Raw genomic sequence first — 27784 nt, forward strand, 5'->3', positions numbered from 1 at the left:
GATAATAACTTTTTTAAGAGAGTTACATTAAAATGTTGAATCTTTGAGATTTGGATCGTTTTCTCAACTTCAAAATTATTTGACTTCACGTCAATAAATGTGTTCTCCAACGCCCTTCAAATAAACCTTGCATGACTTCTGGTGCGTTCTCCATACGCATGAGGTAACAAACTGGAACTATAACATCGATTTTTTCATGACTACTTCATGATAAAAACTTGCAAATGGTCTCAATCTCTTCGTTACAACAAGCCGAATAAGAATATTGATGATGGATACAGCGAAACTATTCGTTATCATTGAAAAATTTAAGATCGCGTCCATGATTGGATGAATTTCTTATATGGATTGCTATTCAGTTATGGTGAGAGACATCTGATCGACTTTACTACAAAAGTGTTTATAATTACTCGAACTATAATACTGAAGAGATTGATCTCATTCTAAGTCCATGATCAATATAACTTCAAAAACTTGGAATATACATTTTTCGGGTACAAAATTTCACTTTTCACCTTTTAAATATATTTGCAGTGAACAATAATTACTGTTATTGGAACAGTGCTATAAAATATTTCCTGAGCTTCAAAATGACATCTAGGTTGTAAATCAATAGGAAAAAGAGAGAAGTGTACTGTTTGCAACGGAAAATACGCTTTTCCACCATACTTATGGCTTCTTATGGCTCAAAAACAGGGTTTCGTGGGCACTTCGTGAAGATGGAAAAAGACCCAAATATTCTGATTCTAGGGTACCTCAGGATATCCGAACCACTTGATGCGCATTTAGGGGGTCGCGACTGAGACGCGTAATGACCGATTCAAAATGGCGGATCCAGCATTAATTAAAACGGTGATAGAATGGTTACCATCCATGATAGAGACCTCTAGTAAACGCGAATCGTATCACAATGAACTATTCTACCAAAATTGTTATCACACATTATCACCTAAAACATGATTTCAACCTACAAAAATGCATTTTTTCAAAAACATTTAATTTTTCACGAGAATTTTTTATGAATAACTATTTTCAATGACAATTTTTGGATATAAAGTGCCTTACAAAACTTCTTTGAAATAGCATTTATGATCTAATCCCGTTTGTTTCAAGCCTTTATCACTTTTTGTTCTGGAGTTATGATTTTTTTTGTGGTGACATTCTAGTTGCTGAGCCAAATAACTATCATTAAAACTGAACTATAAAATCGATTTTTTTGATATCGGATCGATTCTACTACCAAATTGTTCATAACTACACAAAATATAATGTTATAGATATTAATCTTACTCAAATTACTCTTTCCATGATTAATTTAGTTTCAAAAACTTGGAACATACAATCTTTGGTGACGAAATTTCACCTCCCACTCTATTAATTTATTCACAGTGAAAATAACCCACTGCTATTACTTAGACTATGTTGTAGAATATTCACAAAGCTTTAAAATAACATCTAGTTGAGGGATGAAAGTCCATTTTTCACTTCTGGAGCGTCATTGGAAAACAAACAAAAGAGTATGGTTTGCAGCCGAAATCACGTTTTTCCCTCCATATTAGGCCTATGCTAAACCTGACAATTAGATAACCGTATATCTCAATAATCATTGAAGGTACAGACTGGGAAATGGTATCAATCTTTTCGTTATAATGTGTAGAAAGAGAATATCCATGATGGCAATCTTAAAAATAGTTGTCATCATGAAAATCCAAGATGGCGGGAAAAATTTGTAGATTTTTACAATACTGCATGTAAATATGGAAATTTTGATGATAGGTACCGGAATTTTTTTCACAGAATTGTTCAGAATGGAATCTACTATAGAATTGGATGAATAGATCTGGTTCATATTATATATAACGTGAGTTACTGAGCTCAATATTCTAGAAGTCTACAAAATTCTGCCGCCATTTTGTTTTTCAATGATGAAAAATACTTTTCGAACTTGATCATAAATATTCTCTCTCTACAAGTGATTACAAAAATAAAAATGATTCTCTATTCAAGTCTGCAGTGGCGGCTCGTCCTATGTGTTCAATGGTTCATTGAACCCCCAGAATTGAACCAACTCCTATAGAATGATAAATTCTACTCATATAATTATATTTTCATTTTATACTCATGAAATTACATCACAAAATTTTTTCATCTACGTAAATTAACGTCGATGTCTCCTTTGCGATCCGCACTGGACCAGCACGCTGCGGCGGCCAGCACTCTAGACTTTCCTAAGTCCTACTGGCCGGGCACTAGCTGTCTCCTGGGGTCCGGATCGTCCGCGGAGTTGCGGGAAAGGCTTTTCCTGGCCTTCTAGACGTCCTCTTGCGATCCCGCACTGGACCAGCACGCTGCGGCGGCCAGCACTCTAGACTTTCCTAGTCCTACTGGCCGGGCACTAGCTGTCCTCCTGGGGTCCGGATCGTCGGCGGAGTTGCGGGAAAGGCTTTTCCTGGCCTTCCTAGATGTCCTATCGCGATCCCGCACTGGACCAGCACGCGCGGCGGCCAGCACTCTAGACTTTCCTAAGTCCTACTGGCGGGCACTAGCTGTCCTCCTGGGGTCCGGATCGTCCGCGGAGTTGCGGGAAAGGCTTTTCCTGGCCTTCCTAGAGTCCTCTTGCGATCCCGCACTGGACCAGCACGCTGCGGCGGCCAGCACTCTAGGACTTCCTAAGTCCTACTGGCCGGGCACTAGCTGTCTCCTGGGGTCCGGATCGTCCGCGGAGTTGCGGGAAAGGCTTTCCCTGGCCTTCCTAGACGTCCTCTTGCGATCCCGCACTGGACCAGCACGCTGCGGCGGCCAGCACTCTAGACTTTCCTAAGTCCACTGGCCGGGCACTAGCTGTCCTCCTGGGGTCCGGGTCGTCCGCGGAGTTGCGGGAAAGGCTTTTCCTGCCTTCCTAGATGTCCTATCTCGCCTCGATGCCCCACTGGTGGCCTACCAATGGGGAGTCAGGTTTCGACCAAACCTGACGTGTTGTCGTTGGTCGAAACTGGCAACCGTTGTCCAAACAGGTTAAGTGTCGTTTAACACTCGCCCAAACGAGTGTAGAGCAGTGGAGTTCACTGTGTGAGAGGCTAATTGACTTCAGCTCGACACAACTCCCGGTCGCTGAAGAAATCGGAGTTCGTTAGTACTGGTGTACTGTGACGTTGCTAGCTGCTCGCTGCTTCCTTCTCACCTCTGTCGACCGCTCGACTGGCTCTCCGAACTCGACTGACTCTTGCTGGCCTTCTCGAGCCTCCCTCAGTGACCGAGAGGGAGGGGAGAGAGGATGCGCAGCAACGCTGAGCGGTAGGCCCTGGCTGGCTTGACGTTGACCCCTCAGATTCTATGAAAGATAGCGAGCGTCGAATAAATGAGCCCTAAATTCAATGCCTTTCTCTAGTTACGATATACATCGTGACACACATTCCTACTAAGGGGAGGGGGGGGAAAAGAGAGGGGGAGGAGAGGGGGGGGTGAGGATGGAAGGGGTAAACGGCAGACAGAAGGTCCCAAATGCTGAGTACATTCTGCCGCCTCTCCGCCGGTCAACATAGACCGAACATAAACTGGGCGCCAGGTTGTTCCTCGCCAACCGGTGGTGATGCGTCGGCACCATCCGAAGAAATGAGCAAGCTACCCGGCCAGATCCTAGGCCTAGCTTCAGAGAAGATCTTGAGATCTGCGCCGTGCTTTCGCACTGCGTTGAGACGCCGTGTTTGCACACTGCAAGAGGCCGCCGTGTTGCACACTGCAAGAGGCCGCCGTGCTTCCGCACTGCGATGGGGGACGCCTGCTTTCGCATGCAAGAAACGCCGTGCTTTCGCACTGCAAGGACCGCCGTGCTTCCGCACTGCAATGGGGGACGCCGTGTTTGCACACTGCAAGAGGCCGCCGTGCTTCCGCACTGCGATGGGGGGCGCCGTGCTTTCGCACTGCAAGAAACGCCGTGCTTCGCACTGCAAAAATAAGGACGCGGTGCTTTCGCACTGCAAAAGGAATGCCGTGCTTTCGCACTGCCCGGGGCGCCTTGCTTCCGCACTGCCAGGACCACCATGCTTTCGCATCGCGAAAAGGACGCCGTGCTCCCGCACTGCAGAGTTGCCGTGTTTTCACACTGCCGAGGACGCCGTGCTTCCGCACTGCAGATGAGAGCGCCGTGCTCTCGCACTGCCAGGAAGGGCGGGTAACACAAAAAAAACGAGGTGAACACACCTCAGACAGGTTCTGAGAACCTAGTAGCATTGCAAGGGAAACGCCGTGCTTCCGCACTGCAAAGAGTCGCCGTGCTCTCGCACTGCAAAAATAAGGACGCGGTGCTTTCGCACTGCCGAGTCGCCGTGCTTCCGCACTGCCCAGGACGCCGTGCTTCCCACTGCAGTGAGAGCGCCGTGCTTTCGCACTGCGGGGAGCGCCGTGTCACACTTGCAGGACACTGCCGGAAGTTCGTGCTTCGCACTGTACATAATGGACGCCGTGCTTCCGCACTGCAGATGGAGTTGCGTGCTCTCGCACTGCCAGGAGGGGCGGGTAACACAAAAAACGAGGTGAACAACACCTCAGACAGGTTCTGAGAACCTAAATAACATTGCAGGGAAACGCCGTGCTCCGCACTGCAATGAGTCGCCGTGCTCTCGCACTGCAAAAATACGACGCGGTGCTTGCGCACTGCAAAGGAACGCCGTGCTTTTGCACTGCCGGGGCGCCGTGTTTCCACACTGCCAGGACGCTATTGCTTTCGCATCGCGAAAAGGACGCCATGTCCCGCACTGCAGAGTTGCCGTGTTTCCACACTGCCGAGGACGCCGTGCTTCCGCACTGCAGATGAGAATCGCGGTGCTATCGCACTGCCAGGAGGGGCGGGTAACACAAAAAACGAGGTGAACAACACCTCAGACAGGTTCTGGGAACCCAATTAACATTGCAAGGGAAACCCGTGCTTCCGCACTGCAATGAGTCGCCGTGCTTGCGCACTGCATGTGCCGGGCTTTCGCCCTGCATGGCCGTGTTTTCACACTGCCTTGCTTCGCCGTGCTTGCGCACTGCATGTGCCGGGCTTTCGCCCTGCATGGCCGTGTTTTCACACTGCCTTGCTTCGCCGTGCTTGCGCACTGCATGTGCCGGGCTTTCGCCCTGCATGGCCGTGTTTTCACACTGCCTTGCTTCGCCGTGCTTGCGCACTGCATGTGCCGGGCTTTCGCCCTGCATGGCCGTTTTCACACGCCTTGCTTCGCCGTGCTGCGCACTGCATGTGCCGGGCTTTCGCCCTGCATGGCCGTGTTTCCACACTGCCTTGCTTCGCCGTGCTTGCGCACTGCATGGCCGGGCTTTCGCCCTGCATGGCCGTGTTTTCACACTGCCTTGCTTCGCCGTGCTTGCGCACTGCATGTGCCGAGCTTTCGCCTGCATGGCCGTGTTTTCACACTGCCTCAACTTCCAGCATCAGACAGCTGGAATGAATCTCCAACACGACCAGGAACTCGTCGGGTTCTCAGCATAGTCAGCTGAGATACAGCTCCAATAATTCCAGGAGCTCGTCGAGGAAGTAGACTCAAGTTGCAGTCCCCATCCTCAAGAAGAAACGTGATACACACGATGTACCACTTCACAGGAGGCAGAAGTTGATAGAGGCGAAATGGAGTCCAGGAAAATTACCAAGTGTCAGAGTGATGGATACTCTCAGTTAGTTCAGTGTATCAGCAACTTATTGTTCACAATAAAATATGAGAGATGATAATATGATGAGGAATACTGAATATATGGTTGACATGAAGCCACTAGTTGTGATGTTACACCACATATTTCGATTTTTATATCGCAATTAAATGTGGTCGAAATAATATTCATTTTCGATCTGGATGAGGATCTCAGCCTTCTCACTATATCACAATAATAAAATCGGAACTATAAATTCCAACTCAATATTCCACTTCTCACTGTTCATTTCAATATGAAATCAATCACATGATTTACTTATGCAAAGTAACCATCCATTGGATATAAATGAAGTGTGTTTATTATAACAGATAACATCTGCTAATTAATTCACAATCAGTGACATTATTGCTCAATCTCTCCTTCTCACTTCAAGACTTATTTCACCCCGAAATAAATCTTAATTTACTTTTTCAAAGTAATCATTCACACAAGGTGTGTATAATGACACAACATCTGTTAATTAATTCACACTCAGTAAATATTGATTTTCCGAAAAATAATCACAACAATCAGCACAAATAGTAATAATTGAATGAATTAATGCACCGTCAATAATAACTCATGATGGTAGGCTGAGTAAAAATTAGATTCACTCTCGAGACGTGATCTAATTCCAAAACTAACAATAGCACGATCAAACTCAGACTGACTCAATAACAGTAGAATATCTGGAAAAACTAGAATTCACATGAATTCTATTTTATAAATTGTTATTGAAAAGTAATTCTCTACAGACTAGAAGCTTGGCGATAGCAGTTAGCCAGTTGAGATAATGGTATCTTATCTGTACAGCACAGCACAAATAACTTTTCCATCCAACATAGAATTAATTCTAATTGAAATAATAATTATTTCATTCCAATTTATAGTAAGTCCTCCGACTTTATTTTCAAGTGAAATATCAGAAAATTTAAATCATAATTTGAAGCTAATAACCCCCGATTGTAGTACATCTCGACTCACAATCAAACGCATTTATTCATTCCACATGAATAATTAATTGCAACGTAATTCACTTTTATCCCACAGTACAATAAGTCTGTTATTAACTGCATCGTAACACTTTACACGGATTAAAGCAATTACCACCAGCTTCATTAAATGATTCAATTATATAACCATTAACTCATGGTTACAATATTATTCGTATCATACTGATCTATATTTTTCTAATATTCTCTATCCACTCATTTCGCCATCAACTATTTATGGCAAATAGAAAACATGCTACTGCAAATTTTGTTTGTTAACCTGCACCTGCTTACAACAATATCGGTAATATACCGATCGAGAAAATTTAGTCTAGTTGGAATCGACTTTGGCTGTTATTAACAAGTCATAGACTGTAGAAAACTTTCTTGATTACCCTGCTTGGTCACATCATAATATATTCCAAACTGAAATTATTGAGATTGCCATCAGATCAAAAGAAACGCATTAATTTGACAATAATAATTTTTTCCATCTAATTCAGCCAGTGCTTATGACTGATTATAATAATTAAACTGTAATGGTTGAGTTGCCATTTAGTTTAAGTAGGACTCTTTTTATAGAAAATAAAACGGAATATGCTTTTCCTCCTCTCTCTTTCAATATATCATTGACAATTTCTTTCAACAACAATAAATTATGTCAGTCTTTAATATTTTCATTATTTTCGAATCGTGCTAATGCTATTAATTTTCAAAATTCGGCTAATAAATTCGTGCTAATAATCTGAATTAATTTTCTTCAATTTCTATGCAATTTTGTCTTTGACAACAAATTTAATTTCCTCATTTTAAATGGGATAATTTATGAATCAAAAATAGCTAAAGCTGTGATATGATTGAACTTCTATGATATTCACCCCTTCTCGCCTCTTACCTCCTTATTGGCGGCGCGTGACACCTCTCTGGTATCCCATCCTCCGGATAGGCAGCGACCCTCTATAGACTCGCTCGGCCTCCTGCTGTCCATCCACTCGAATTCCGTCCACCTTTTCCGCAACTGCTCCATCACCATCCTCTTCCTCATCTTCGGGCAGGTGTGGCTGGAGCTTGGTGCCCTTCTCGTGCACAGTAAACTCTTACCGGCACTCAACATTTCCTCGACCTCATAGGGCCAGAAAATTCCGGCGCTAACTTCGCGGCAAGCTGATTAGCACCGAGGACAGGTGACACTCCTTCCTGTAGACTAGCTGTCCAGAGTTCACCTTCCTTGTCCTCCTTTTCCAATTATAATACCGGTTGGCATTATAATTCTTGTCTCCACATCTGAAACTACTTTGAGTGTAGTTTCCAGCACCGGCAGTCTTCTAGACTGCACTGCTTGACGATTATCTCCAGCTCCTTGCTGAAAATTATCCTCCTTCTTCCGCCTCCGGTACCGCTTTTCCGGACAGTTGAACCTCCAGTGCCCAGCTCGTTTACAGTGCCAGCAATGAACTTCCACGGGCTGGAGAAATTTTCTGAGAAAGAAATTCCTCTTTTCCAGTCTTCCACACGGCTCCTACGTGTTTCTGGACTTGAGGAAATTTCTTCTTCTCTGCTTCTTCACAGGAATAATTCCAGGTGGCTTCCTTGACCTCCCTATGTCAGGCTGGGTTTTAACAGTAGCCAGCCTCGAGTTGACTGCTGCCTTTTCCCACTTTCGGAGTGGAAATATCGTCTCCAATGTGCTTTTTGACGAGATGAGGATCCCATTCCACTGACCGGGAATAGGGGTCTATTCTCACCCGGTGCTCTCGAAGAAACTCCATACCAAGCAGAATATCTGGAGAAAGCCCATCCATTATTGTGAGTGTTGTTGATAGGGATATTCTGCCAATTTTCAGGTTGGTTATAACACCACCTCGCAGTCGTGCAGCCGCTCCGTTCAGCCTAGCAACAGCGCCGCGCTGCACAGGCTCTCGTTCCACTGCTTCAAACTATTAAAGCTTAGAGCTAATATAGTTGGACTCTGCTCCGGTGTCGAGAAGAGCACTATACTGTCTGTCTCCTATTTCCGCCGTAGTGAAGAGACGGCTGTCATCCTGGAGCTCCGGCTCTAGCTGGATTTGAAACTCGTTTTAACCACAGCTGTTTTATCAGAAGTCTTTTCTGCTCTCTCTCACAGGAACAATTTGGTCGTGGCTTCCCGCACTTTGAGCAGAGTGAAACCTCCGGACACTCTGATCTCCAGTGTCCCACCTCTTGCACTGCCAACATACGGGGCCTTCTGGAGGTTGTTCACTCCGACGCTGTGTAGTAGTAGTCTCCTGTCGAGGCTTGGTCTGCTTCCTCACCTCCTCCTGCTTCACAGCTCGTTGTCTCTGTTGAGCACTCTTTCCTCGAACTTAATTCGTTCATATTGTCTCGCTAAGTGTAGCAAGTCGTCGATGGTGTACACTTCAGCCTCCCTGATGTAGAGCTTGTAGCGTGGTAGAAGATTCTTGTACAATCTCTGTACCTGGCTCCTCTCTGAAAAACCACCTCTTCTCTCATCAGCGTTAGCAGCTCCTCGACATAGTCGTCTATGAGCTCGCCTTCTCTCTGCCGCCTGTCGAGAATTTCATTCTCAAGATCCTCCACATAAGTAGGTGGATAGTAACGAGACCGAAAGTCTCTCAGGAAATCGTCCCAGTGTCTCCACTGTTCTCTCCTATTCCTCATCCATAAGGAACATTTCCCCGCTAACATTTCAGGTAGCGCTGGAAATAACTGTCTGCCAGACAAGCCATATGCTTGTTGCAGCTCCTCGAGCCGCTCCATAAAACTTGGAGCATCTCCACTCCCATCATATGAGAGCCGCCACCCTCGAACCTTGTCACACACGGCACCCGGGTCCATACAGGATGTAGCAGGCACCGCTGACCTGGTAGGTGACCTCAACACATGCCTAGGCATGTTATCATGCCTCTCGGCATCTCCGGCCTCACCAGCGCAGGCTCTGCCTCCTCGCTAACTGGTGCTGGCCTTCGCGCCTCGACGAAGCGCCTCCTCCCCATTATCCAGAATGGGGAGCATCGCAACAATCCGCTGTCGTTGCTCCAGTAGAGCCCTCCTCAGGCTCGTACTTGTGCTATCTGTCAGCACTGAGTCGAGTATTAGATCAATCAAGCCTGATCGTGCACTCTGTAAACCCAGGAGTTGCTGGAGTCTCCATCAAACTCTGGAGATGTCTCCTTGGGTATTCTTCCAGTCTGGAACATGCAGTGGCCTCCGCGACTGGTGGCCACAAAGCTGCAGCTCCTTCCTCTTCCTGACCTGTGCCAGCTCCGCCACCGATCCTGTTTAGACCGGCGGCCTCCACCATTGTCCTCCGGTGGTTTTCGACAAGAGCTCTCCTGAGCTCTGCCATGGTACCTGTTGTAGGTAGCCCTGCTGATGCTGCTAGATCCACTGCTTCATTCCGGTGGAGTTTGTAAATCCAGGACACTCCTGGATCGCTGTTATCCTCTCGCGCCTCCTGGTCTTCTCCGGCGCGATTACATTTCTCCTCTGCACTCATTGCTGCTTTTCTCCTCCTGCCTTGGCCCCACGTTCGTGTGCCAATCTTCTGAGTAGATTTTTGCCCACACCTGTCTCTATCAGAGTTCCCAGTGTCGCTCTGGGCCGGCTAAACTCAGTCGGCGACTGGGGAGGGCCGCGGCAGGGGACGGGAGTCTTGGTGGGGCGTCCGTCAACCACCCTCGCTCGGGTTGGGGGTTGAAACAGGGTTTTGAGCGCTTTGGAGGAATGTTTCCCTCTTTTAGGAAAGAGGGGCCGTGCTTTCGCACTGCCAAACAGGGTTGGTCGCGGAAAGAAGGGAACAGGAACCTTGCAGTGTTAGTCGTGAGAAAGGGCTTTGTGTCGGGACTAAGTCTTAGTCCTCGGGCACCGGGTGTCTTCCCGGGGTCCGGGTTGGTTGCGGAGCTCTGGTAAAGGCTTTCCCTGGCCTCCTTCCAGAGGTCCTCTTCCGGTTCCGCACTGGTTTAGTGCGCTGTGGCGGCCCGCGCTCTGGACTTTCCTAAGTCCTACTTGCCGGGCACCAGCTGTCCTCCTGGGGTCCGGATCGGCCGCGGAGTTGCGGGAAAGGCTTTTCCTGGCCTTCCTAGACGTCCTCTTGCGATCCCGCACTGGACCAGCACGCTGCGGCGGCCAGCACTCTAGACTTTCCTAAGTCCTACTGGCCGGGCACTAGCTGTCCTCCTGGGGTCCGGATCGTCCGCGGAGTTGCGGGAAAGGCTTTTTGGCCTTCCTAGACGTCCTCTTGCGATCCCGCACTGGACCAGCACGCTGCGGCGGCCAGCACTCTAGACTTTCCTAAGTCCTACTGGCCGGGCACTAGCTGTCCTCCTGGGGTCCGGATCGTCCGCGGAGTTGCGGGAAAGGCTTTTCCTGGCCTTCCTAGACGTCCTCTTGCGATCCCGCACTGGACCAGCACGCTGCGGCGGCCAGCACTCTGGACTTTCCTAAGTCCTACTGGCCGGGCACTAGCTGTCCTCCTGGGGTCCGGATCGTCCGCGGAGTTGCGGGAAAGGCTTTTCCTGGCCTTCCTAGATGTCCTCTTCGCGATCCCGCACTGGACCAGCACGCTGCGGCGGCCAGCACTCTAGACTTTCCTAAGTCCTACTGGCCGGGCACTAGCTGTCCTCCTGGGGTCCGGATCGTCCGCGGAGTTGCGGGAAAGGCTTTTCCTGGCCTTCCTAGACGTCCTCTTGCGATCCCGCACTGGACCAGCACGCTGCGGCGGCCAGCACTCTGGACTTTCCTAAGTCCTACTGGCCGGGCACTAGCTGTCCTCCTGGGGTCCGGATCGTCCGCGGAGTTGCGGGAAAGGCTTTCCCTGGCCTTCCTAGACGTCCTCTTGCGATCCCGCACTGGACCAGCACGCTGCGGCGGCCAGCACTCTAGACTTTCCTAAGTCCTACTGGCCGGGCACTAGCTGTCCTCCTGGGGTCCGGATCGTCCGCGGAGTTGCGGGAAAGGCTTTTCCTGGCCTTCCTAGATGTCCTATCTCGCCTCGATGCCCCACTGGTGGCCTACCAATGGGGAGTCAGGTTTCGACCAAACCTGACGTGTTGTCGTTGGTCGAAACTGGCAACCCGTTGTCCAAACAGGTTAAGTGTCGTTTAACACTCGCCCAAACGAGTGTAGAGCAGTGGAGTTCACTGTGTGAGAGGCTAATTGACTTCAGCCTCGACACACTCTCCGGTCGCTGAAGAAATCGGAGTTCACTTAGTACTGGTGTACTGTGACGTTGCTAGCTGCTCGCTGCTTCCTTCTCACCTCTGTCGACCGCTCGACTTGGCTCTCCGAACTCGACTGACTCTTGCTGGCCTTTCTCGAGCCTCCCTCAGTGACCGAGAGGGAGGGGAGAGAGGATGCGCAGCAACGCTGAGCGGTAGGCCAGTGGCTGGCGGAACGTTGACCCCAGATTCTATGAAAGATAGCCGAGCGTCGAATAAATGAGCCCTAAATTCAATCAGCCGCCATTTTGAATGCAAGTATCATAGAACATTTTTATTGCTGCAATCTTTATTGTTCTGAAAAGGCCTTTAAAATGATGTACCACACAATGGGTGTTTACATTTGAAATATTCGAGTTACAACCCCCAAGTCACCAAGTCACCCCCTTATTACGGGTTGAATTTCAGTTGTACGTCAAAAGGTAGAGTATTTGACCAATAACTAATCCTGAAAATTACAGTATCATATCTACAACAGTCTTCAACTTATTAAAGGGTTCCCATACATATAACTCACTCTGTATATTGTAATCTCCACCCCTCACTCCCTATTTCTTGTACTTTTTCTTTTTCCATATCTTTTCTCTTCTTCTCTCTCTCTCTAATCATTACTAACATTATCATAATCATCATCATCATCATCGAAAGTAGAACAGTAATAAGGAGAAGAAGAAAAATAAAGTAGAACAATAAGAAGATGAAGAGAAACAATAAGGAATGTGAGAATGAGAAGAGCAGAGGAGGAGAATCTTCTCTTACTTACGAACTTGAACTATGGAAATAGCAAACATAGCATACTAGTCGGGGCGCAAATGTACTATAAAAACCGCTGCTCCGTGCTCATTTTCGGGTAGGAGCCGAGGAAGATGTCTTAATTTCTTACTTAGAGGACTAGTATAATGAGAAACGCAATGATGATCAGTCCAAATCACAGGCACACAAATTGGAAACAAGATGGCTGCCAACTTGTTCAGGGTTTTGTTATAGCGCTTGTATTTCGATAACCGTTGAAGATATTGCACCGTTTTTTGCAAGACAGTATTTGGAAAGCCTTCCTCTACAATTCTTCCCATATAAAGGTTTTCTGTCTGAAATGTTTTATTAGCCGGAAGGCCGGCCCCACCTGAATCATCCAGAAAAAGGATGAACAGGCTCACAAGACTGCTTCCATCTATATTTGATTTGAATTTCTTTTAATTCTTGAAAAATTTGAGGAAACGCAGAAAAAATGCTAGGGAACGCAAGGAAAACGCAGTGAAACCGCGTATCTTTGGCATAATTCCCAGACCCATGATGAACTTCTGTAGCATTTTGAACATGATATGTCAATTATTTCTTAAGGAGGCCTAGAAAACTCGGGAAAAACGCTCAAAAACCGCCGATCTTGGGCGAAGCTAAGGGCCGGTTTCCCGAGCTCGGAATTTAGCGAAGTTCTAGACTTTAAACAGCTGAAGTCGGAAAATTGGCTTTCCGAAACGGGGCGTAGTCGTAGTTATAGTCAAAATTGTTTCTAATCATCAATAAATCAGTGGTTTTTTGACAATTTCTTAGTCTTTTTCATTCAATCACGTTTAAATTATATTTCGAAAAACTAGAAAATTGAACACAAAATAAAATAAAGCGAAAATAGTGTAAACTTTCAGATATTTTGAATTATTAAGGAATGTTTCATTTCGTCAAGGAGAAACATTTCCAGTTATAGAAATGAGAAAATAGAGATTTATTTTGCTGCAACTATTTACTGCGACTACGCCCCGTTTTGGAAAGCCAATTTTCTGACTCCAGCTGTTTAAAGTCTAGAACTTATCTAAATCCCGAGCTCGGAAACCGGCCCTTAGGCGTTATATTTCAAAACCCTTCCAATAGAATATTTTTTATGCCTCAGCTGAGCCTGTGTACCAAATTTAAACAATCTTTTGCCAATTAGTTCTTGAAAAAGCGGAGAAAACGCTGAAAAACGCAGATTTTGGGCGTATCTTTGGAATTTTTTGAAATCCGTTTTTAGTGCGCCCCTAGATGGCCAACTGAACAAATTTTGCCAAATTTGAACGTATTTGGTCCAGTAAATTTTCAGTTCTGTTGATTATGAATGAGTGAGTGAGTGAATCATTGTCATTTCGCTTTTATTTAATAGATTAGTTATAATCATCCAAAACTGTAAACAAACATTTTCTCTTCATTTTCTCAAATTTCTTCCGATAATAACTTTTTTAAGAGAGTTACATTAAAATGTTGAATCTTTGAGATTTGGATCGTTTTCTCAACTTCAAAATTATTTGTCTTCACGTCAATAAATGTGTTCTCCAACGCCCTCCAAATAAACCTTGCATGACTTCTGGTGCGTTCTCCATACGCATGAGGTAACAAACTGGAACTATAACATCGATTTTTTCTTGACTACTTCATGATAAAAACTTGCAAATGGTCTCAATCTCTTCGTTACAACAAGCCGAATAAGAATATTGATGATGGAAACAGCGAAACTATTCGTCACCATTAAAAAATTTAAGATGGCGTCCATGATTGGCCAAATTTCTTATATGGATTGCTATTCAGTTATAGTGAGAGACATCTGATCGACTTTACTACAAAAGTGTTTATAATTAGGTACTCAAACTATAATACTCAAGAGATTGATCTCATTTTAAGTCCATGATCAATATAACTTTAAAAACTTGGAATATACATTTTTCGGGTACAAAATTTCATTTCCCACCTTTTAAATATATTTGCAGTGAACAATTTGCACTGTTATTGGAACAGTGTTATAAAATATTTCCGGAGCTTCAAAAATATGACATCTAGTTAAGAGTTGTAAGTCAATAGGAAAAAGAGAGAAATTTACTGTTTGCAACGGAAAATACGCTTTTCCACCATACTTTGGCTTCTTATGGCTCAAAAACAGGGTTTTGTGGGCACTTCGTAAAGATGGAAACAAACCCAAATATTCTGATTCTAGGGTACCTCAGGATATCCGAACCACTTGATGCGCATTTAGGGAGTCGCGACTGAGACGCGTAATGGCCGATTCAAAATGACGGATCCAGCATTAATTAAAACGGTCATAGAATGGTTACCATCCATGATAGAGATCTCTAGTAAACGCAAATCGAGTCACAATGAACTATTCTACCAAGTTTATTATCACCTAAAACATAATTTTAACCTACAAAAATGCACTTTTTCAAAAACATTTAATTTTTCACGAGAATTTTTTCTGAATAACTACTTTCAATGACAATTTTTGGATATAAAGTGCCAAACAAAACTTCTTTGAAATAGAATTTATGATCTAATCCCGTTTGTTTCAAGCCTTTATCACTTTTTGTTCTGAAGTTAAGATTTTTTTATGGTGTCATTCTAGTCGCGGAGCCAATTAACTATCATTAAAACTGAACTATAAAATTGATTTTTTTGATATCGGATCGATTCTACTACCAAATTGTTCATAACTACCAAAAATATAATGTTATAGATATTAATCTTACTTGAATTACTCTTTCCATGATTAATTTAGTTTCAAAAACTTGGAACATACAATCTTCGGTGACGAAATTTCACCTCCCACTCTGTTAATTTATTCACTGTAAAAATAACCCACTATTACTTAGACTGTGTTGTAGAATATTCACAAAGCTTTAAAATAACATCTAGTTGAGGGATGGAAGTCCATTTTTCACTTCTGGAGCGTCATTGGAAAAACAGAGAAAAGTATGGTTTGCAGCCGAAATGGCACGTTTTTCTCTCCATATTAGGCCTTTGCTAAACCTGACAATTAGAAAACCGTGTATCTCAATAATCATTGAAGGTACAGACTGGGAAATGGTATCAATCTTTTCGTTATAATGTGTAGAAAGGGAATATCCATGAAGGCAATCTTAAAAATAGTTGTCATCATGAAAATCCAAGATGGCGGGAAAAAAATTGTAGATTTTTACAATACTGCCTGTAAATATGGAAATTTTGATGATAGGTACCGGAATTTTTTTCACAGAATTGTTCAGAATGGAATCTACTATAGAATTGGATGAATAGATCTGGTTCATATTATATATAACGTGAGTTACTGAGCTCAATATTCTAGAAGTCTACAAAATTCTGCCGCCATTTTGTTTTTCAATGATGAAAAATACTTTTCGAACTTGATCATAAATATTCTCTCTCTACAAGTGATTACAAAAATTAATTGATTCTCTATTCAAGTCTGTATCTTAAATAAGTCGTGAGATACACTTTTTTTCACTTGTAGAGTGAAATAGTTATTTGTATATCTAGAGTGAAAAGTATGACTTTTTCTCCCTGTGGGAAAAAGTTTAAAGCCCGAGGCGAAGCCGAGGGCAGCAATTTTCCTGAGGGAGAAAAAGTATTTTTCGCTCGTGATGTACACAACATTTTTCCTCCATCTACTTTTTTTTATAGAAACTGCAAATAAAATCATTATAATAACTTACGTATTGGTGACAATGATTTCTAACAACATAACCTAAATCTAAAACCTAAAAACCGTTCGTCTGATAGGCACTGCCGATTGCGCTATCTATCGGCAAAAGTTGTAACAATTAAATCAGCTGGGCAGCTACCAAAAATGGCTGACTCCAGATCACGCGGTTCAGATTTGAATTGCAGATCAAAAATATTTGTTGGCTGGTATTTTGAATAGAATAAAATATTTTATAAATTTTCATTGTCTACTAATATTAAGAATATAATAATTATCATACAAACATATATTTCATGAGTTGATCAAATTTCTGGTTGTGGTATTGAATTCAATTGACTCAATGACAGACACCTCTATTATGCTTTCTCATCTGAGCTTAGACCTTCTAACCTATTACAATGTAAGTTTCAAAATAGAGATGCTCCCCATGTTATTTAAATGGAGTCACTTTTACTCCCTAGGGAGTTTTTCTGTTTTTTACTACCGAGAGCGAAAAAGTGACACTTTAGTATTAGGTTTCAGGGAGTAAAGTAAGTACTTTAGACAGTAGGTGGAGGAAAACTCTTTTTTCACTTTCGTTTGGCGTATGGTGGAAAATTCTTGATTTACCGCCTCAAAGCAGTACATTTCTTTCTTCTTCTCGTGCCTCTCCAGGCATCAAAAATTGACCTACACTCAACTACTGGACGTCATTTCAAAGTTTATGGAATCGTCTTCAACAATATGCCAATGATATTCGTGTTTGTTCATTGCTACGACATTTAGTCTCGATCTCGAATAAAATCAAGTCCACAAAAAAAGCAGATTCCAAGTTTTATTTTTGTTATATCTTAAATGAAATGCGTAGTTTAAATGAGATGACTCAAATATTGTTTTATGATTGATTTGAAACTACCAGACTGATCTGATACCTTGATATCTGTAGAATTACAAACAATTTCTTGAAAATTTACAATTTTTTCCGCCATCTTGGATTTTCATGATGACAACTATTTTTAAGATTGCCATCATGGATATTCTCTTTCTACACATTATAACGAAAAGATTGATACAGTTTCCAAGTCTGTACCTTCAAGGATTATTGAGATACACAGTTTTCTAATTGTCAGGTTTAGCATAGGCCTGATATGGAGGGAAAAACGTGATTTCGGCTGCAAACCATACTTTTCTCTGTTTTTCCAATGACGCTCCAGAAGTAAAAAATGGACTTTCATCTCTCAACTAGATGTTATATTAAAGCTTTGTGAATATTCTACAACACAGTCTAAGTAATAGTGGGTTATTTTCACTGTGAATACATTAACAGATTGGGAGGTGAAATTTCGTCCCCGAAGATTGTATGTTCCAAGTTTTTGAAACTAAATTAATCATGGAAAGAGTAATTTAAGTAAGATTAATATCTATAACATTATATTTTGGGTAGTTATGAACAATTTGGTGGTAGAATCGATCCGATATCTCTCACTATAACTAAATAGAAATCGATATAAAATAATTTATCAGTTATGACCGCCATCTTGAATTCATCAATCATGAAAAATATATTCGTTGCTTTCTCATCAATATTCTTATTTGGCTGGTTGTAAAGAAGAGATTGAGACCATCTCCAAGTCTCTATCATTAAGTAGTCATGAAAAAAACGATTTTGTAGTTCAGTTTTAATGATAGTTAATTGACTCAGCGGCTAGAATGACACCATAAAAAAAATCACAACTCCAGAACAAAAAGTGATAAAGGCTTGAAACAAACGGGATTAGATCATAAACTCTATTTCAAAGAAGCATTGTTTGGCACTTTATATCCAAAAATTGTCATTGAAAGTAGTTATTCAGAAAAAAATCTCGTGAAAAATTAAATGTTTTTGAAAAAGTGCATTTTGTAGGTTGAAATCATGTTTTAGGTGATAATGTGTGATAACAGTCTTGGTAGAATAGTTCATTGTGATTCAATTCGCGTTCACTAGAGGTCTCTATCATGGATGGTAACCATTCTATGACCGTTTTAATTAATGCTGGATCCGCCATTTTGAATCGGTCATTACGCGTCTCAGTCGGGACCCCCAAATGCGCATCAAGTGGTTTGGATATCCTGAGGTACCCTAGAATCAGAATATTTGGGTTTGTTTCCATCTTCACGAAGTGCCCACGAAATCCCTTAAGTAACCGCACTGATTATGTCAAACTTAACAATAATTAGAAAACTCCTTAAAGATAGAGACTTGAAAATGGTATCAATCTCTTTGTAATGTTATGTAGTGAGAGAATATCCTATTATGACAATTTTAAAAATATCTTCCATCATGAAAAAACAAGGAGTGACGGTTTCATAGTTCCAGTTTGTTACTTTATGCGTATGGAGAATGCACCAGAGATCATGCAAGTTTTTCTTTAGAGGGCGCTGGAAAACACGTTTATTGAAAGATTAAAAACAAATTCTACTATGCTAATTCACAAAAATATTTTACTTCTAATGAAAATACTTCACAATTATTATTATTAAATACACAATCAATTTTCCATAAAAGATTTTTGATATTTTCTATAAAAGTTGTCAAATCTTGAGCATCAGTTGAAACAATTTGTCAGGGCTTTGAAAGTATTTATTATAATTGAAGCAGAAAAATGAATTTCACTCATTCCTTTTTCCTTAAATCTGCATGGTTGTATGATAATATGAATCCTTCAAGATTTTTTAAAGTTTCAATATTTTTAACATTGACATTGTTATAATATGCTTATGCATCAACTTGCTTCAAATTTATTAAATTTATCTCAAATCCTATGCAACATCTCGTATGACAAGACTTTTCAAAGTACCTATATGTACTAAACAAAAGTTGAAGTGATTTTATGAAATTTTAAAGATTATCAAAGCAATTCTAAACTCTCGTATTCAATTATTTCGTTGAAACATTTACAGATTTGCATTAGATAGTAAGATAATTCTCAAACTCTAAATTGACTAGTACGCGAGTCCTTTGAACCAATCGTTTGAGTGGTAGGTCAGGTATTGAAAAATAATAATAACCAGAATATTGAAAAAGTTTTTACTACGGAAATAGATTAACTTTAAGAGGATACAAATTCCAGATTTCAATATTAAAAGATCCACAGTTTATCATATTGATAGAATCAATTATAACATTAATCATCAAAAATCTTAACAGTTAAAAATCACAGCAGATTGATAATAATAATTATTGTGTAGGCAATGATGAATCACAAGTATGATGAATAAATAATTATTGAATAATGATAGACTGATAACTGTTAACACAATTATTAATTTCTGTTATTGTGCAGAAAATTTATAATAACTTGAAAATGCAGGACGATTAGAAGATAAACAATTGCATTTTTCTACAATTCGTGAACACAAAATATTATTTCTAAGCCCAGTATCGAAAACTTGATTAATTATTTGAATCTGCTGATCAATTTGAATAACTAAATATCCAATAAAATTTATTTAAAGTAATAATAAACAATCTGAACCGTTTTGGGCTTGAGCCTGTGATAGGTACCTACTTTTCTAAAAGTTGTGTAATAAAGGTTCAATTCCGACTAAAGGCGTGTCGACACGCGCCGTTCGAGACGATTCGCCTCTAATATACTAATACTTTTATACTGGATGATTAAGAATAAATTCAAAATAAACAGGATGATGAGTTGAATTTGTAATTGCTGAAGGATTAGCAGATAATAATCAAATGTTGAATAGAGATATTATAGTTTATTAGATGGAATCTAATATCGATAGAGTTACTGAACACAATAATATTATTATTGTTACTAGCATCAAGAAGTGTAGTAATTATAGCTGCTGACAAATTGTCAGATGAATGATTGGTTGTGCCTCATCAGTGCAAGTACTGTGGGTGTGGGAGGGGGACATGAGCTTGAGGCTGAGTCATGAGCAGATGATGAGGGTTGTAAGCAATGGCGGGTGAGGGGGCAGGTGCGGGGGCTGCTGCCACTAGGGGGTGATGGGGCATCAAAATGGACGGCTGCGATGCGTAGGGGAGACTCTGTTGGGGAAGGAGACCCCCGTGGATTGGGTAGCCTGCAGATCCAGCAATCAATGGCATTTGCGCTGTCACTGAAAATTAGAAAATATTTGTGAATTAAATTATTCAGATAGTACAACAAGATTCATACATCTATCATGAATATACCACGATAGTGCCTCATTTAACAAGCAATGTAGATCATGCGCACAACACTAGATCTAGAGATAGGGAGTTGTATATTGCTAGAAGAAATATAACTTTTGGTCGTAAATCTGTAATTCAATGCAGGCTGTAAAATTTTCAATTCATTATCAGTTGAAGTAATGGGAGTAAACATTTCAAAATTCCAAAATTGTATAAAATAATATAATGTTGATGAGCATTGGGAATGAGAGTAGTAGGCTAAGCAATTAATTATTGTAGATGAACTTATAAGGAGACTACCAGCAGGTGACATTTATTTTGTAAATCAATAGCGCTAATAAAAATGAATGTCTTAAAAAAATAATGCGCTAGTAAAAATAAAGTCTTTTCGAGTGATATGTAAATCTATTTTTCAATTCTATTCATTTTTCATATTTTCTATTAATATGACTAATATATTTGTATTATAATATAATATTGCTTATTCATTTCCTATTCCTCTTTTTCTAACCTCTATCGCCGTTCTACTTTGTTTTAAATATGTTTTTGTATACACTATATACTATAGGTACCGTAGTCTATGCTGTAGATAACTCTTCACTCCATACTCTAAAACCGATATATAGCCTACAATCACAGTATTTTCAATTCATGAATAATCATTCAAAGACAACACAAAATTCAAAAGCAGGAGAGTATAATTATTCTGTATCCTCTTGAAACTGCGTCACTGTGAGCTAATTCAATTGTTATGGTCAAGTCTTGGCAATTCTGAATTATAGATCAAAATTTAAGAACATAATAGTTTTGGGCTATGCATGTTGCTCTCTCCTGATCATATTCATATGATTTGTAATTATATTAACAAATAAATAAAGTCTTCAATTTTACAAGTTTAATGAATTACAGTGAATATTGAGATAGTCATTATTTCAATCTGTGGTGTATGATAGATGCATGTTCTTTAAAAAATTGCAATTGAATGTGAATACTTTTAGTACTCAGTACTTTTACTGAGTAAAATTGTTTAATTTGAATGGTGGTACTCGATGATCAGAAATATTATAGAAAGAACTGTGACACTACTTGTTATTCCTTCACCATGCATTTATTTCAATTATTGACCAAAAAGGAAATATCCTTTTCCGATATTCCGATTAGAATTTCAAATGGAAAAAGCACTAATAATAATATAATATCCGCATATACCAGTAAACAGTGTTAATTTTTTAACGCCATTGTATTACATCAACACATTTTCAAAGAAAAATGTAGGCTAGTACTGTAATACTTCATTGAACAAATAGTGATACCCTATTCTTTCTATAGAGATTATGGTGAACTGAAATTACAATTTATAAAGAACATATTAAACAATTTTAAATTTTAAGAATATATTAAATAACAATTTAAAAAATTAAAGTTACAAAGAACATATTTTTATGTTCTAAAAATATGGTTCACATACTAAATAATTAAAAGTATAAGTCTTTAAGACTTTTTAAGTAGGTAATATGAAGTATGATTTTAACTTGGAATGAAAGCTTTGATAAGTGGAGTGAGAAAAACTTAATTGTGATGTGTTTTTCACGAGCACTACCACCCAGCTCGAAATCACAACAAATATTCATTTAAAAAAGGCGTGGAGGAGTTTTTTCAAATCCAAAGTGTACGGTACTTGAATAACAGTACAAAACAAGATCATGGACTTTTTGTGTAGTTGAGAAGTTGATATTGTGGTACGGTAATTATTCATATTGAATGAAAAAGACTAAGGAATTGTCAAAAAAACATATTTATTGATACTTAGAAAGACCGGTTTTGGTTATTACACCATTGTCAATCTCTGATCAGAGATTCAATATCAATAAATCTGTAGTTATTTGACAATTCCTTAATCTTTTTCATTCAAGATCATGGACCATGTTTAGTCTGATTTTTGTGAAAGTTTATGAAGAAAAAATGTGAATAACTACTGTCCCTATTCATCCCAGATCACGTTACTCGAATAGGCCTACGTCACGTTCATCCCAGTTAACGTTACTCAAATTCGACAATGCACTACGTCTTTTTAATGTATTTCGAATCTTGAAGAGTTGAGAATTGTTAAATACCTGTGAACTTACTTTCACGTTTGGATTATTCTTTAGAAACATTATTGTTATTCCCACACATCTTTAGAATTTTATCAATTTTCTAGAGAAACTTTCCCCAACTGATGCTTATGAATTGTGCCTAGAAAATGTTTTTGGATATACTTACAAGGTAGTGCTCTGGAGATAGGAGAAATCGACTGTTGATTTTGAGTGATGGAATAGGCGAAGTTGTCTCCACTTCTTTCCGATTTGACCATTGCAGATGAGCTGTAAGGCAGGACTGCGCCCCAGCTGGAGGAGAGACAAGCCAGGGATACAAGGACGATTGCGTAGAACTGCCAAGAAAAACCAAAAATAAAATGACATCAATACAAATTTGATCTCAGTAAAATTATTTTAAAATAATAATATCGAGTGACCTGGCTGGTTCAAAATGATAAATAAATTTGTTTATTTTTGAGAAATAAGTCAATAATCAAACTGATACAAGAGCAGTTTAATATTCCTAAATCTTTTTTGCATATTTATATACTTGGTGTTTCGAACTTCCATATCAGTCTTCAAGACTCAAAATTGACAATCTATTTTGTGTTCTATTTCTGAAATAAGAATCAAACTTGTTGAGGATATTTTAATTTGGCGAGAACTGGTAATATTGTTAATTTATCTTTGTCCGGATTCTTAAAATCTCGAGAACGTTTTTCTATCCTCTTTTGCTTGTTTTATGAATAAATCAAATACCAAAAATAAAAAAATCAGGCACTAAAAAAACTGAAAACAATTTTGAATTCAACAATTCCAAATCAATAATATAATAAATTCCCAAATTTGTTTGCTGGAATACGTTGGGTAAAGAATCTTGAAAGTTGATATCACATGCAATAACTCCGTCTCAAGTTGTGGAGTATACTACTGTAAAGAGTTTTCTGTAGCTAATTCAATTTACTGTAGAGTAGGTCAGTAGGTCTAGAATTTCAGAGTGAATTATTGAAGAGTGAACCTACTTATTATCATAGAGTATTTTTCTCATGGAATTCTCAATAATTATTATTATTAAACGAAAATCCAAATTAAATGCTGTAATTTATCCCGAAGACTTCTGCTACTGCATATATTGACAAAAGGGTAAACAGCTAGATGGAATAGTAGCGCTCATCGAATTTCCATCTAGCTGTTTACCCTGTTGTCAATATTTGCAGTAGCAGAAGTCTTCGAAGTGAATTACAGCATTTGGATATTCGTTTAATAATAATAATGATTAATTCATTCGCATTTGAATAATATTTGCAATATCTCAGTAATTTCCATCTGTAGAATTCTCAATAACTTTTATAGAATATAGTACGGTAATGGATAAAAGATTCAATGAATGTGTTGAGACTAAAATTAACCACAAAGCTGAATATATATGTAATTTGAAAATGGGTTTGTTTCCAGTTTCAGTTCGTTTATTTCTAATCCTAATCTCCACCTTAAATTAAATATTGATTTCACTGCCTACAAATACTACGGTACCTATTATTATTCTAGAAGTGTTGGATTTGATCACTTTATTAAAATGTTTGCATCAACATTGAATATTTCCTAATATAATTATTCATTTCTATTAGTAGCCTCTATACAAATACAACTCTCTTTTGTTCAACCTCTAATATCTACCGTATTGAAGTGATGTCTGCTATGTAGGCCTACTCAATGGGGCCTAATGATTCCAAATAAACTCCAATGATAATTAAGTCACTTTTTCTTGCAACCTCAACTCTCTGATATTAAATTTCAAATGTGAGAATGGTATAGAAATTTCAAATTTCAATGATATAGAAATATGAGTTATTTTTCAATGCACTTTTCAATTTAATAGATACACCATAATATAGGAATACGATAAAAGTTATCATGTACCAAACTCTTTTCATTTTATAAAATCACATCTAGTTTCAACTCATTAGAACCATTTTCACTGATGTCTCCATAATTTTAGTAGCCCTATGTAGAGAAAATAAATTATATGCCGGATAAATTAATTATCACCAAATAAATTGAATGTAGGCGTAATGCATGCACTTCATTATAAATTAAACTTACAGTTTTCATGATGAGAATGAGCTTCGAGTCTCTGGAGGATCGTCAAGTGTTTCAGAATGAAGTCAGGTCTCAATTGCACACTCGAATATGCTGTCTTCATTTTTATAGAGGGATGACACAGGTCATCAGCCGATCTCACGACGAAACAACTGAAGAAATGAGAGAGAAGAAGAAAACAATAAGAAAAGGAAGAAGGGCAGGAAGAGAGAAATGAAGGAGAGTATGAGATAGAAGTGAGACTGAGACAAGGATGTCGTGATTCTGAAGAAAAAACAGGACTGGAATCAAAACACTGCTGGAAGTTTTCCTGAGGACAACATATCAGTTCAAATGACCGTATAGCAAGAGGTAAAAAGAAAAGAAAAAGTGGAAATTGCTGCAGGTGGAAAAAGAAGGAAAGAGACAGCTCCTGTACTGAGTACAGTACACTAAGTAGTTTTATCGACTCTGCACTGGGAATGCTAATTTCTGTCTTTCTTCGAAATGTGCAATCAACTTTGAAAGAGGAAAGAATGGAAGAGCAGTAGACAGAGAGGATGTGAGAAAAATGAAGGAAGTCTACAAATAAAGAAAATAGACGATTTAACTCATCAGTTCTTCCACGTTCGACTGAAACTTCACTCACTACCATCAGGTAATCACTTGTCTTCCCATTTCTTGTACCATCTGGTTTGGTAGTTGACAGATGCCATACACGCTCTTCATTGCATTTGTCTATTCGTCTTTGAATAACTGATATTTTATTTCTCAATTATTGATGCTGATATTGAATCTACAGCACAAGATTAAACTTTAATCATGATAGAAACATTTTTAACTATCAGTATTCTTCAGTTATTAACATGGAAACATACAAAACTGTTGCTATTCACCCCATTTTACGGTACCAAAAATCAGGCACTAAAAAAACTGAAAACAATTTTGAATTCAACAATTCCAAATCAATAGCAGTAGCATAAGTCTTCGAAGTGAATTACAGCATTTGGATATTCGTTTAATAATAATAATGATTAATTCATTCGCATTTGAATAATAATTGCAATATCTCAGTAATTTCCATCTGTAGAATTCTCAATAACTTTCATAGAATATAGTACGGTAATGGGTAAAAGATTCAATGAATGTGTTGAGACTAAAATTAACCACAAAGCTGAATATATATGTAATTTGAAAATGGGTTTGTTTCCAGTTTCAGTTCGTTTATTTCTAATCCTAATCTCCACCTTAAATTAAATATTGATTTCACTGCCTACAAATACTAGGCCTACCTATTATTATTCTAGAAGTGTTGGATTTGATCAATTTATTAAAATGTTTGCATCAACATTGAATATTTCCTAATATAATTATTCATTTCTATTAGTAGCCTCTATACAAATACAACTCTCTTTTGTTCAACCTCTAATATCTACCGTATTGAAGTGATGTCTGCTATGTACTCAATGGGGCCTAATGATTCCAAATAAACTCCAATGATAATTAAGTCACTTTTTCTTGCAACCTCAACTCTCTGATATTAAATTTCAAATGTGAGAATGGTATAGAAATTTCAAATTTCAATGATATAGAAATATGAGTTATTTTTCAATGCACTTTTCAATTTAATAGGTACACCATAATGTAGGAATACGATAAATGTTATCATGTACAAAATTCTTTTCATTTTATAAAATCACATCTAGTTTCAACTCATTAGAACCATTTTCACTGATGTCTCCATAATTTTAGTAGCCCTATGTAGAGAAAATAAATTATATAAATTATCAGCAAATAAATTGAATGTAGGCGTAATGCATGCACTTTATTATAAATTAAACTTACAGTTTTCATGATGAGAATGAACTTTGAGTCTCTGGAGGATCGTCAAGTGTTTCAGAATGAAGTCAGGTCTCAATTGCACACTCGAATAGGCTGTCTTCATTTTTATAGAGGGATGACACAGGTCATCAGCCGATCTCACGACGAAACAACTGAAGAAATGAGAGAGAAGAAGAAAACAATAAGAAAAGGAAGAAGGGCAGGAAGAGAGAAATGAAGGAGAGGATGTGATAGAAGTGAGACTGAGACAAGGATGTCGTGATTCTGAAGAAAAAACAGGACTGGAATCAAAACACTGCTGGAAGTTTTCCTGAGGACAACATATCAGTTCAAATGACCGTATAGCAAGAGGTAAAAAGAAAAGAAAAAGTGGAAATTGCTGCAGGTGAAAAAAGAAGGAAAGAGACAGCTCCTGTACTGAGTACAGTACACTCAGTAGTTTTATCGACTCTGCACTGGGAATGCTAATTTCTGTCTTTCTTCGAAATGTGCAATCAATTTTGAAAGAGGAAAGAATGGGAGAGCAGTAGACAGAGAGGATGTGAGAAAAATGAAGGAAGCCTAGAAATAAAGAAAATAGACGATTTAACTCATCAGTTCTTCCACGTTCGACTAAAACTTCACTCACTACCATCAGGTTCTCACTTGTCTTCCCCTTTCTTGTACCATCTGGTTTGCTAGTTAATAGATACCATCCATACACGCTCTCCATTGCATTTGTCTATTCTATGAAGTTCATCAATTTTTCCATCTCGATTTACGATCTTCAATTATCAACTTCCTTCATACAGAACCATCAACGGGGAAAACTAATCTACTCTACCTTTGTCTAATTTATTAATTTGTAATTTATTATTAATCTATTATGAGGTTTTCATAATAAACTCCAATTCAATCTTATTGGATTTGATTTCTCTTAAATTTTATCGAATTTTAAAGTGTCTATGAGGTTTCAGATGAGTGACATGCTCTCGGTTTTTGCATTGGATTGGTGACTGCCTGTGACCAGCTCCACCAATCGACAGTGAGATTAAATATTTTTACGACGGCTTCGAGCTTTCATGACTGAAGATTTTGTCAATTTCATCTTTCAACTCATTCATTCACTTATACATCCTGCCAAGATTTGATACAAGTGTGCTACTCTAATTATTTATTCTACATGGAATAGTTATGATCTATATTTATTTCTCTATTACACTCAGATATTACACTCTTTGTTTCTCGAATAAACTTATTATATTACTCCAAATGATGCTTGCCGTACAAACATAACAAGCTGTAAATAACAACAGTGT

At 39.5% G+C, this 27784-nt stretch overlaps 2 protein-coding genes across 3 annotated transcripts in view; both read right to left on the minus strand.

Moving 5' to 3' along the window:
• LOC120353648 overlaps window positions 1-27784 on the minus strand; it is a 516732-nt gene that overhangs the window by 465923 nt on the left and 23025 nt on the right. The window lies entirely within an intron of this gene.
• On the minus strand, window positions 19367-26598 carry LOC111052928 (protein PRRC2C-like). 2 transcript variants are annotated; one of them, XM_022339746.2, is made up of 3 exons: window positions 26490-26598; window positions 22750-22918; window positions 19367-20432 (listed from the first exon to the last, which is right to left on the minus strand). In XM_022339746.2, the coding sequence occupies exons 1-3, from the start codon at window positions 26496-26498 to the stop codon at window positions 20194-20196; spliced, it is 417 nt and encodes a 138-aa protein (XP_022195438.2). In that variant the 5' UTR covers window positions 26499-26598; the 3' UTR covers window positions 19367-20193. The 2 variants fall into 2 exon arrangements, with proteins under 2 accessions (XP_022195438.2, XP_039293634.1); XM_039437700.1 differs by lacking the exon at window positions 26490-26598 and adding an exon at window positions 24669-24823.

This window comes from Nilaparvata lugens, chromosome 11, assembly GCF_014356525.2.
Source record: "Nilaparvata lugens isolate BPH chromosome 11, ASM1435652v1, whole genome shotgun sequence".
Lineage (NCBI taxonomy): Eukaryota > Metazoa > Arthropoda > Insecta > Hemiptera > Delphacidae > Nilaparvata > Nilaparvata lugens.